We start from the raw sequence: 12,102 nt of genomic DNA, 5'->3' as shown, positions 1-12,102 counted from the left end.
ACACGTGGGTCAAACTACTTTGATATCATGAAGAGTTGAGGTTCGACCATAAAACCAATTGACAATATGAGAAATAGCTCAATCTCTTATAAGCTCTTGCATGATGTAGTCTCATTAATATGAAATTTTGTCCTCACATTCTCCCCGTTGCCTCATGGGAAATTAAGGATATATATAGAACCGTATGCATATGGTGGGGAATGTGAAAGAAATCTAACTTGACAATTATTCGGTTGTGCTTGTAAACAGGTGCTGTCCAGTACTGACTTTAAGGTTTGATCATCTTGTGTGATATATATTCTCCAAATTCCAGTGTTTGTTCCAGGTCTTGGTTTGGCTGTGTCTATATTTTTATATTATGTATGATTTCCATATATGGAAAAACGAGAATGGAATTATCATCAACTCCTTGACGTTTAGCCAAACGTTATACCTTTTATGCACCATTTACCGTCTAGCATAAATATTCTTCGTGCAATATCCATAGTGAAGTGCCATATAGAATATCATTGTTCAAAATTAGCTGATCATTTAGAATAAAAAATGGCTGCTGATGAGCTTCATGTGTTTGGCTGCATGTATAACGTGTCCTAATTCACAAAGATTAAGCTCACAGTCACACGCTCCTCCCGTAATCAAAGGTCATAGTTATTGGGGTTGTTGATAAAAATATTCCAATTATAAAAGAATATTTCCCAGAACTTTTCATACCTTATTATTATTGGAAACTATAACATTAAACCTTTAATTAGTTTTTTGAGCACTGTTTGAATTTAATTCAACTAAAACTATAACAAGTGGCCTAACGGTAAGGGCGTAGACTGCGGCTCTCAAAATGATAAAGAAAATTGGGGGATCGATCCGGGTTTGATGATCCGAGTTGGTAAATTTACTTGACAGTGACCACGGGCAGAATGAAATTCCCCATAACCTTTCCAGGTTGGAAGAGTGGTTAATTCAACCAAAAGAATTAAGGATATTGGATTAAGGTCAATCTTGCGTGAATATGTTTGGATTTTTTGTGAGAAAATGTTTGGAATCCCTAGTTAATTATTGGGGTTGTTTAACTACAGTAACATATTAACCAGTTACGATTTAACGGCGTATGAAAGTTTGACAATTTTCCACAATTTCCTTGTATAAAGGAAAAGTCTTTTTCCTGGGTGAATTTAAAATCAAATAATTTTTGGGTAAAAAAAGAGAGAAAGTGTGCCTTTCCCTTTCAATCCTAAACCAGCTGCAGTCCCCCGGAGACATATTCTCTACGTTAGCATCTTGGCAAGTTTCACATTTTGTGCCTAATATATATAATTTTCTTATTCTTATGAAAATATATAATATGATTTGATAGTAACTTCATTTAGGATATTGTATTGCTGTATTCACATGATCATACATACAATTATTTTGTTGGAGCTCAGAAGGACCACGGTCCACACCAAATTCTCAATAATCGACGTAATGAAAACAACCCACATTCTCAATTTTCGTGTTTAAAATGTACAGTTGCAATTAAATAAAGCTAAACAAGATTTTCATTGATCGTCATGACTCAGACTGAATATTCTTTTTCATTCAAAACTAATATTCAATTTCCCATGTCAATTCTCTATGGGGTCCCAAAATCTGCGTAATAATCTTTGTAAATTCATGTCGATACGCTCCACATCATAATTTAGATTAATTCCCAATGGATAAAAATAATCCGAAAACTTGTAAAACATACTTGTCAAATTTGAAATTTAAAATTCATTACCAGAGATAGATTGGAGGAACAAATTGTTCTGTGGGTCATGTCTATCTTTAGAGAAGGAAATTTTGCGGTTTGTCGGGATTGCCGGTGGCCTACGGTGGAGTGACATGAAAATGACGAAGTTACGAACCCTACTGGGCCCACAGAAAGCCACAACCCTAGCTGCTGCTGCTGCTGCTGCTTCTTCTTCTTCTTGTAGAGGTACATATGAGTAGACAGTGGAGACTGTTGGTGGTGGTGGTAGTATACTAGTCATGGTTGCAAGTCTTCTTCTTGGAAGGAGCTATGTGGGTCCCATCCGTACCGTGAGGAATCGTTGCTGGCCACCATATGGAGTATATGAACATCATATATATATGACATGCATGCCCCTCTCCTTCCCATCCCCCCTTAATCAATCAAAATATTATTCCTTTCCTTTCCCTTGCTTCTAGTACTACTACTACATGTTTTGTGTTATTTAATTGATAGTATACATCTTAATTTACATGCATGAAGATAAATTAAGAAGATAAAGGTTTACAAAGCTTAAGTTCATAACTCATATACTAATCCTAGCTAATTAAGTCCTTTTACCTCTCTTTTCTTTAACTTGGCAAATTTGATACATTAATAGTACAATAAGTGATTTTTGTTTTCTTTACCTTTGAATTGAATGAATTGAAGGATAATCGAGAGACAAATACGATAAAATGAGTGGAAAAGAAAAAAAATAAAAGTGCAAACAACAATCCTTACCACACACAAGCAATGTTATTCAATATTAGGGTTTTTTTAACTCCATGATGTGTCTATCGAGTCTATCTCCACTATGACTGTTAATTTGACACATTAATTAATTTACCGCGCGCATATGCAATGTTATGTTTAGGGTTTTCTTATCCTATGAATCTATCTCCATTCTATGACTGTAACTAATATTTGATGAGCAGCACAAGTAGATAGAAGCTGGTGTAGATTAGCATTGAGAAATTTACATGCATGGGAAAGGTTGGAAAGATTGAAATAGCGAGAAAGTGGGACGTCGATCGAGATGGACAACACACAGAAACATGTGATTTGCCTGCAGCTCGATCGATGCATGTGAGTGATGGTGACAATGGGAGGGACACGTTGTGCCGGGTCATTGGTGGGTCCTATTCCTTTGTGGCTTTCTTTTGGATGGAGCATAAAGTAGAGACATGCTGTGACTGCTAGTACAGGGGTTGGGGAAGGGAGGGGCCTCTGCCCTGCCCTATGCATGAATATCTAATCTAATCATAATATATTATTGAAGGGAATCATGCATTCCCTCAATTAAAAGCCAGCTGCAAGCCTATCATAACATGTTTAAATAGTATTAGTTGTAAAGGGCAAGATAACAAAAATCCAATTTATAGTTTGTAGGGCTTGAAGGAGTACTGCATTTGCATGTTGTTGCTTTTGGTGGGAGGTTGGGAATGGGATGGTAAACTTCCTTGGAGCTAGAAAAAGCGAATTCACGGGCTACAAACTACTCACTTGGAAGGAAGGAACCAAAAGAAAGATTCACCTGCAACTAAAAGAGAGAGAGAGAGAGAGAGAGAGAAAGAGAGAGAGAGAGAGATGAATGATGGGTAATACATACATAGTAATAGGCAGCAGCAGCCCAGCTAGGAGTGGTAGTGTTGATGCAAGAAAGAAAAATTATCTTGTAAAGGGGAATTTCCATCGAAAAGACATATCAACTAACAACTTTTGCTGTCTAGCTTCCTCTTACTTTCGTTTCGTTGTCCACACTATTACATCACTCTCTTTTTTTGTCAACACACTCTTACACAACTCACACTACTCAAATATGTGTTTTGAGCTTAAACATCTAATCTTACACATAAGTTGGTTAAGATTTTAGGGCCGAAGTCAACGGTCTACTACTACTCACACCGATATTGTCCTAACTTAACTAGTTGCATAACTCACGCACGTGTTTGGATTTTATCACAAATGGCTTTAGTGCATTAGAAGAAAAACCATTCAATATATTTGTAATTTAGCTTGTGAAGTTTCCGACGTGAGACTCTATTTCATTCATGCATCATGCATGCAGCTCAGTGAACCTCAGTAATTGACCTTGTTCAACTCACTCATAACCCAACCCTTCACAATACTTCAGTTGTAGATAATTATAAACGAGAATAGAATTAATTTGAGTTTAGACAATACTTAAGAGATTGGCTTAAGTAAAAATCGATTAGGAGCCATCATCAATTCCCATTAACATTGGATGTTAAGAAAAAGGTAACGACACCCTTTTACACAGGACCTCAGTAGGGTTAGTGGTCCAACTGGTTACACTTTCAACCAAATAAATACCAACAAAGAGGAGGCCCTAAAGTTGTTTGAAGGTCAACTCATGCCGTTTGTCCTTAGAATCCAAACTTTTCAAGCTTCAACCCGAGGCCCTAAGCCCAAACCCGTATAAGATTTTCTATTTTGTTAATTAATTAAACTTTTATTTTTACACACCGGTTTTGACTCTTATGTGTGGTATTCATTCTCGTTGGGCTCTTGGAATCACATCCAGCAATGGTTGGAATAGGTTGCAAATCCAACCACTTTACCTACTTCATTGCCCCTAACCGTTTCTCGTACCTCTATTGAAATATAATGGTTTCTTGTTCTTTCATCGATTGGTTATTCCTCTCCGTTGGTATCTCTTTTTCCAATTTTGGTCTCAATTAGTTTACAAGATTGAATGATAACATTAGTGAGTTAAATTGTTAGTTATTATAGACCATACACTCAAAGAATTCTAACTTGCTACCTAAAATCATTGTTAATTCATCGTCATTTTATTGACGAAAATTTTTTAATTGCCACAAGAATTTTTTGGACCAATTTACACCCGTATAGCATACTACCGACGACTATGTATAGTTTTTTGTTCAAATCCCTAACCATTACAACAATGGACCTCTTGCAGTGTGACTGGAAAAATACAAAAACTAAATTACAAAGGTTTCCTGTTGCAGTTTCTCTATCGGCAGATCAACACCAGCAACAATTGAAAGACGATAACGACACCAGCATCAACAACAACAACAACAAAAAAAAAGAAGCCAATTCTGTGCTTATGACGACCTTTCAACACATACTGAAAAGAAATACAAACCTTCACGCAAGTAATACTCAATGACATAAAAGAACCATACTTTTATACAGCTACATTCTATTGCCCTGTAATTTTTCTTATTTCACTAATTACATTGGAAACAAAGGAATACCATATTTTTTAGCCCAATTATGAATGAGTAAAGGTAAGAGCTTTCCAACTCCATGTCACTCATACCACAAGAAGCTCAATAAAAGTAAGAAAAGGCATCTGATCGACAATCCTCACAGGGGCAGCTTCCACTTCGGCGTATCGATTAGAAACCGCTGGAGTCGAACTCCCGTGGAGCTCATTTCTCAAATCCGCCGATATTTTGGCACACTTCTGCAAAGCCTTCCCAACCACATCGTCGTCCTCCAACTCCTCTACCTCCTCATCCTCTTCCTCACTCGTTGACTCAATATTAGCCCAATCCCCATCGCTATCCTCGTCCTCGACCACAAACCTATGCCCACGATTGACCGGCCTAGCCTCCGGGATCTCGTCGGCGTCATCGTTCTTCAATTCATTCTGAATAACGACGCAATCGGAGTCGTCGTCAGCCAGTTCGTGTTTAATCTCGACGCAATTGGAATCGAAGTCCTTATCGTCTTGGGAGAGCTGTTGGGGCTTGGAGGCTGATCGGAAGGCGAAAGACTCGATCGGCGGCTGCCCTGGGGTGCGAGACTTCTTGAGGACACGGGAGGGGTTGAAGGCGGAGGAATGCAACTCCCAGTCCTCGTCAGATATTTTGAAATCGTCGAACCTGCGCTTCATGTCAGGGGTTTAAAAAAAATGGTGGAAATGGGGGCAATGGAAAACCCTAATTGCAAATTAGGAGGGAGGGAGGGAGTTTGTAGTGTAACTAATTTGGTAGCAGTATAATAAAAGGTGGGAGCTTCCTCTACTTTGGAAGTGCAACGGGAAGGGTTGGTTTAGGGAAAATGGAGTAAAAACTTCAATCTTACTTTGTTTTAGCATTCTTTTTTATCAGAATTAAAAGTACGTTGTTGTCTCTTAATATGCAAAATCATAAGTATATTGCTATATTGTTTGACTAAGATTAAAAATATATTATCTTATGTGATTCGGGATAATAAAAATATTGATATGTTGTTTAATTAGAATTAAAAGTACGTTATCGCTTTATGTGATATGATATAAGTACTTTATTAAAAAAAAAAAGGGTAGCACGTTATCAAAGTAGTTTTCTAGAATGTAAGATAAAAGTGTTAAATTTTACTATGGGGTTTAAGCGATTAAGAACATTTACCATATACATTTAAAGTCTTAAGTTCAATTGTATAAAAAAAATAAACAAAAACATAAGTGTCATTCATTGGGCTAACTTCAAGGCCAGGTACTCAGTAAGAGGCCCACTATTGTTCAAAATTTTGGGCATGAGTTAGGGGCTTTTCATTTTCTACGTAACAAATTCAGTTTGGGCTTTTCTTGAAAAATAATTTTGTCGGAGTGTCAGACTGTATAGTGATAGTATAAGTTTTTGTTGCAACATTGTTTTTGTGTCAACAATTTGGTTAACTTGGAGTTAGTATTACACACTGTTTTTTATAAACGATAGTGTCAATGTGTAAAATTGTTAGGAGAGAGTGAGATCGATGGGGGTAAAACTCGCACCAGGGTGTATATTATATACAGAGTAAACGCTCTTAACCACTTGAACTACAATTTCTCTACAATATTACAATTCAATGCTCCTCGTCCTCTTGGGTCTTCAAAAATGACGAGTCAAAGTCGATAATTATTGGAATACCACTAAAAACAAGTATTAGTGTTTTCTGCGAATTTCCTAATGGGTAATGCTAAGGATATAAATTTGTAGACATAATTTTGTAAACTTAATGACATAAAAGTTGATGATTGGATTATTACTTAACCGTTGATAAACATGTTCATTTCCAACTGGTGACACATCATTTGGTTTGTAAATTTTGTGTACAAATTTAGTCTCCTTAACTTTTTTCTTTGGTAATTATAGTATGATGAGGTTTTGAATGGTTTGCACATCATGCATTTTAGTTTCTTTCTTTCTATGGTAGACCAAAATAACATAGTCTACTATCGTTTTGATTGAAAGGAGTACCAAAACAACATGCTTAAGTGCACCACTACCACTAAGAGTTTTGAACTTTATGCTCATCTTTCCCTTGACCAATTTTACTTCGTTGGATTCACTTTTTCTCTTTGTCAACTTTGCTTCTAGATTTAAAATTTGTGAGGCTTCGGATTCATGAAATTATGGGTTTGGAAAATACTATTTATTTAGCTTGTGTATTTCATGAGCTGCGGTGAGGGCAAAAGCAAAGTGAGTGGCCAACTTGCAAGCATTTCAATTTGTAAGTACAACTACTCCTCTCCACCATTTCGGATTCAACAATTTGGTGATCACTTTGTTGATCATTTCAAAAAAAAAAAAAGGAGAATATATATATGGTTTGCTCATGCATCATGAATACTGTGAATCTCGATCTTCTCCATTATAATACATGCAATATAGAAATTTATTTCACATACATTCATTTTTGAAAGATAATACAAATATAAATCATTGGGGTTTAGCTACAAATTCAGGATTTGAAACTCTCATTTGTAATCAAATGTGTACGCATCGGTTACGCATGACTTACACTAACTCACAGTTGAAGCAGCTATGGCTATAAACTTCCATTAGTTCTTTTGCATGTGAGAATTTTACAAGAACTGATCGTGAAGAGAGCGAAAAGAAGAAGAATGTCAGATCAGAAAGAACGAACCGTTGACTTCCAAATAACACACAATATTAAGATCTTACCATCTTATATGTAGATCGAGTTAGTCATCTCTTAATCCATATAGACATAGAATTATATAAGTTCCGTAACACTACACCGATATATATTTAAAATCATAATCCCAAAAGATGAGTTGCATGATGCGCAAAATCAAAGGGAACTGTTATTGACACTTAAAAAAAAATCTCATTTTGAGTCACAAATGTATTTTTCTTTCTAAATATAGAAAGTTTGAGATGCAAAATGAGATTTTTGGAGTACTAATAACAATTCCCTAATCAAAATATACGTAGCATTAATATGAAAACCTGACGTATATTGATTAGCAGCAGCTTCATGGGACCTTAATTAGGCTACAGCCATAATACGAAAGATATAGTTACTTCCCATTCTTTTGAGAAGATATAAGTTACATGCACTGACCAATTTTTTTGCTACATTAAAATTATTACATTGGCCATAAGAAAATATGAAACATATATACTTAAATGTATCATTTATATGCACTTGGTTTATCTATACAAACTTCCTCTATATGTTGGTGTCCAATAGTCTGATCCTGTATTTTCACGATAAACTTGAGGCGTACATGAAACAGGCACCAAACATAGGCCTTTGCTCTTGAGATCAACCTTTGTATCTCCCTTGTGATCTTTTCTTTCCATCACCCATGGATCCTAATTAAAATAACACTAGTTAATTATATGTACAAATTGTTGAAGTACACTGATTAGAGTGTGTGTGTGTGTGTGTGTGTTTCTATATATGTTTTATATACATATATATACCTTTGGTGAATTTGTCTTCAAATAAGGGCTATTCAATAGCTGCAAAAAAATTATGGAAATGTAGATTAATTCTTATTAGTTGGAAAATAAAATTGTTTTCAAAGAACAAATTTAACAAGAGATTATGATAGCATACCACGTGCACTTGTTCTTGCAGGAACTTAATGTATTGAATCGCTTCGTATAGTACTGATGCCGTATCAGTCTGAAATTTAATCAAATTATGATAGTTTAAAATATGACAAATATGATCACCTGCAGTTAATTAAGGAATGAAACATCTGCATAACAAATTAATCCAGTTGAAATGAAATAATTAGCAGGTGAACTTGTGCTGCTACTTTCCGCTCACCTTTCCAAATGGAGACACGATTTGTTGAAGGGCCGTGATCCTGTCCCCAAGCTTGACTTTTGGTGCCTGCATCTGTTGATCCAATATACATTAGTTTATAATTTCATGAGCAAAAGTTAATGTAATCAATTAATTAACAACGATCAAGCATGATTTATTGTCTTTTGCCTTTTTTATTTTGTATGTTAAGAGTACCTTTACAGATGAAACTGTAGAAGTTTCTTGCTTAGGCTTTTTCACGACTGTTTCTGATGATGTGTCGTCCGTTCTTTTCTTTTTTCCTTCATTTGCAATTCCCTGTCCTCTTCCACCACTCATTCTTGCCTGCGTGTAGTATATATATGCATGTAATTAGAACCTGTCCTCCTCCACTACCCATTCAATTATATATACATATATAATATACAATGAGCTTCAGTTCAGATATGGCTCAAATAAGCTTAGGCGCGCAATTATACACACACATACACATAAAGAAGCTCAAGGGATCAGATATACGAGGCAAATTTAAAATCATTAGCTCTAAGTAAGTGAACAAAAAAATTAAATTAACTAAATATTGAGCTTACCGACGAAGAAGTTTGCAGGTTTTGCTTCTTAGAATGATCAGAAGAGTTCAAAGTTTTGAAACAAGGCTTAGGAGCATGAAGGTCGTTCAAGGGCTTATTTCCTAATCGACTCGTAAAAGATATAACATCTGCAAAATTTCTGGCAGCATTAGTACTAGTGCATGAGGAATAAGAATCCGGCAAGATTGATCCATTTCCATTGAAGTACTTGCTATTATGATGATCTGCAGCCATTGGGTTGTCGAGGCCAATCTGATATTCAATGCCATTAGGGTGTCCATGGTTCTGATCGTCTACCTTCATATTTTGACTGCGGTAACACGAAAATAAACTGGATGCCGAGTTTCTATTTGTAATTCCCATCTGAGGATTGCATGATGAGGTGGAATCATTAAAAAACGGTTGCGGCTTTAAGTGACAGAGATTTGGTTGTGAGTAGTGATGATCATGATCCATTACTTGATGAGGAGGAAAATTGTTGAGTACTAGTTGTGGTTCTGGGGGTGCAATGGACCAACTGCTGACTAGATTAGACAACTTGGTTAACCTTTCGTTCTCAATACTAATATTCATGTTGTTATCCATGAATCCTCCATTTATTTGCTTTTCAAAATTGTTGAAATTGGAGGCGGCTGAGTTTGTGAACTCCCAAGTACTATTGTTGTCCAACTTCTTCAAGTAGTCACAAGCAGGCTCATCGTACATAACATGATGAGTTGACAAGCCCTTGGATGATAGTGCATCTATGAAGTTCTCTCCAACACCATGATCATTGTTGCGTAAATCATGGTTTGCATTAACGCTTCTGCATGCACGGTTCAATCAAAATTTAAATTAATTAAGTACCATATATATGCCGAAATTAATGTAGAGATGCATATATATACATAAACACGGCTCAAGTTCTACTGGAGTTGGTCCATGTGGTGAGGATAGATATGGTGATAGGTAGGATATGCTAGGCTCAAGGGTAGAACCCTGCTACGTAAGGAAAAATAAAAGGACAGTTCAAGTTTATCTGAGATTATGTAATTCTTTTGATTAATTACTAGCTAATTAGTAATAAATATGTTAGAGAAAATTTAATTAGTTACTTACAATAGGACATGGTTCCAAATATGATTATCAGAGACCTGTTCGCCATTAATCAGGTCGTCGTTGGAAGAAGCAGAACGTTGATCAGCAAGCAGTCTACGAGAGGAGTCGACGCTGAGGCTTGAGTGGTTGGAGGCATTGGTAAAGGAAGTACTGGAGATTGAAACATCCTGATCAACATCATCACAATTATTATTAGAAGAGTTGGAGTACTTCTGATTTAGTTGCTGCTGCTGCTGCCATGGGTTGGTAGAGCTGACGAGATCCCACCAGTTTTGTTGCGTTAGCTGCGCAGAGGAAGAAGAGATTGCAACACCGCATTCTTCGGCCATTTGTTCTTAACGTTGTTCAGTCTCTCTCTCTCTCTGTAATGGAATGTTGTGGTGGAGGGTTTGGAAGGGATTGGGATATATATGCATATCCGTTGGGTGGTGACGTACGGCGTTTGTAGGCTTTATCCATCAATAACAAGGGGAGACAATAAAATATGGCCTCAGTTTTTCCACTAAAGTTCGTGGGCAATTATTAATTTATATAAGGACATAAATAACAAGCCAATACCCAAGTGCTTGGTTTTAGGTTTAGGGTTTCCCGATGCCCAAGACCAAGAATTCGGTTTTAGGGTTAGGGTTTCCTAATGCCTCTCGATTGGTTTATTTTTCTTTATTCTTCGCTAAGAAATTAAAACAACTTTTTTTATATTGATAGGGCGCCTGACACGACACTACTACTACTGATTCGTAAGCAATGAGGAATACGTACGTTCAGTACTTTTCTCAAATACAATTGATCAACTTATACATAAATGGTCGCAAATGCAAATTAGTTTATATTTAAAAAAAAATCACAATAGTCGTGACATTAGTTCTGCAGAAGTTGATAAAGGCATATCCAAACACACGTACCAGCACAATAACTGAATTAATCACGTAAGTACCAAATTTGCCCCATACAGTTTAAGATTAGAACTCAAGTTTTAGGTCATTGGAACTTGTATATTTTATTTCTCTATATATCAGAAGAAGCTATGTGTTTTACTACTAGAGATCAACACAATGGGCTAAGATTGAATAATGGACCTAATTGGACCTTGATGATAAAATGGTCAGAAATTAAAATCGCTATTGCTTAATAATTTATTAATATGTTTATTATCTTTTACTTTTATTTTATATTTAACAAATGCAGTCCCTTTAAACGAAAGGTGTAGTTTCTTGGCCTTTGCATGTATGTCAGTGAACATGGTCTAGTTGGTGGGTGTTTTTATTGAGTGGCAATCTGCATCATTCTACATCAAGTTCCACTTGGGAATTTTTTTCCACCTTTATAATTTCGTTCTCTACCACCATTAAGGGCCATTGGCTGCCGAAGGAAGGAAGCATTTTTAAATTTATTAATTAGACAATGTCAGGCGAACGAATACATGGTCATATATTTGATCCGTATTTGCTTTTAATTAAAATGTTCTTGTTAGGTAGCTCTAGCTTCAATATCATCCACCCAATGTATCTAATATTTCTAATCTCTAGGCTTGGAGTGGAAAGTTTGATAATAGGTGGGGACTGGATACATATCATAGGTTAGACGGTGTTATACATTTAAATTACTTAATTTGATTCCTATTTAGACAATATTGAAAAGTTC

At 36.0% G+C, this 12,102-nt stretch overlaps 1 protein-coding gene across 1 annotated transcript; it reads right to left on the bottom strand.

Moving 5' to 3' along the window:
• Positions 1–7,972: 7,972 nt before the first annotated feature.
• On the bottom strand, positions 7,973–10,834 carry LOC125472061 (transcription factor bHLH111). The gene is made up of 7 exons (XM_048573111.1): positions 10,462–10,834; positions 9,364–10,168; positions 8,990–9,118; positions 8,795–8,866; positions 8,579–8,647; positions 8,443–8,481; positions 7,973–8,331 (listed from the first exon to the last, which is right to left on the bottom strand). Exons 1-7 carry the CDS (start codon positions 10,788–10,790, stop codon positions 8,167–8,169), a joined length of 1,608 nt encoding a protein of 535 aa, XP_048429068.1. The 5' UTR covers positions 10,791–10,834; the 3' UTR covers positions 7,973–8,166.
• Between the last annotated feature and the right edge of the window lie 1,268 nt (positions 10,835–12,102).

This window comes from the organism of the source record quoted next, unplaced genomic scaffold (genome assembly GCF_019419815.1).
Source record: "Pyrus x bretschneideri cultivar Hongxiangsu unplaced genomic scaffold, Pyrus_bretschneideri_v1 Contig63, whole genome shotgun sequence".
Lineage (NCBI taxonomy): Eukaryota > Viridiplantae > Streptophyta > Magnoliopsida > Rosales > Rosaceae > Pyrus > Pyrus x bretschneideri.
This window is presented reverse-complemented; position numbering and strand designations above follow the sequence as displayed.

Coding starts and splice junctions, on each gene's coding strand:
- LOC125472061 (XM_048573111.1), bottom strand. CDS start 10,790: ATGGCCGAAGAATGCGGTGTTGCAATCTCTTCTTCCTCTGCGCAGCTA. Junction 9,119..9,363: donor ACCTGCAAACTTCTTCGTCG/GTAAGCTCAATA, acceptor TACTACACGCAG/GCAAGAATGAGTGGTGGAAG. Junction 8,867..8,989: donor CTACAGTTTCATCTGTAAAG/GTACTCTTAACA, acceptor TTGGATCAACAG/ATGCAGGCACCAAAAGTCAA.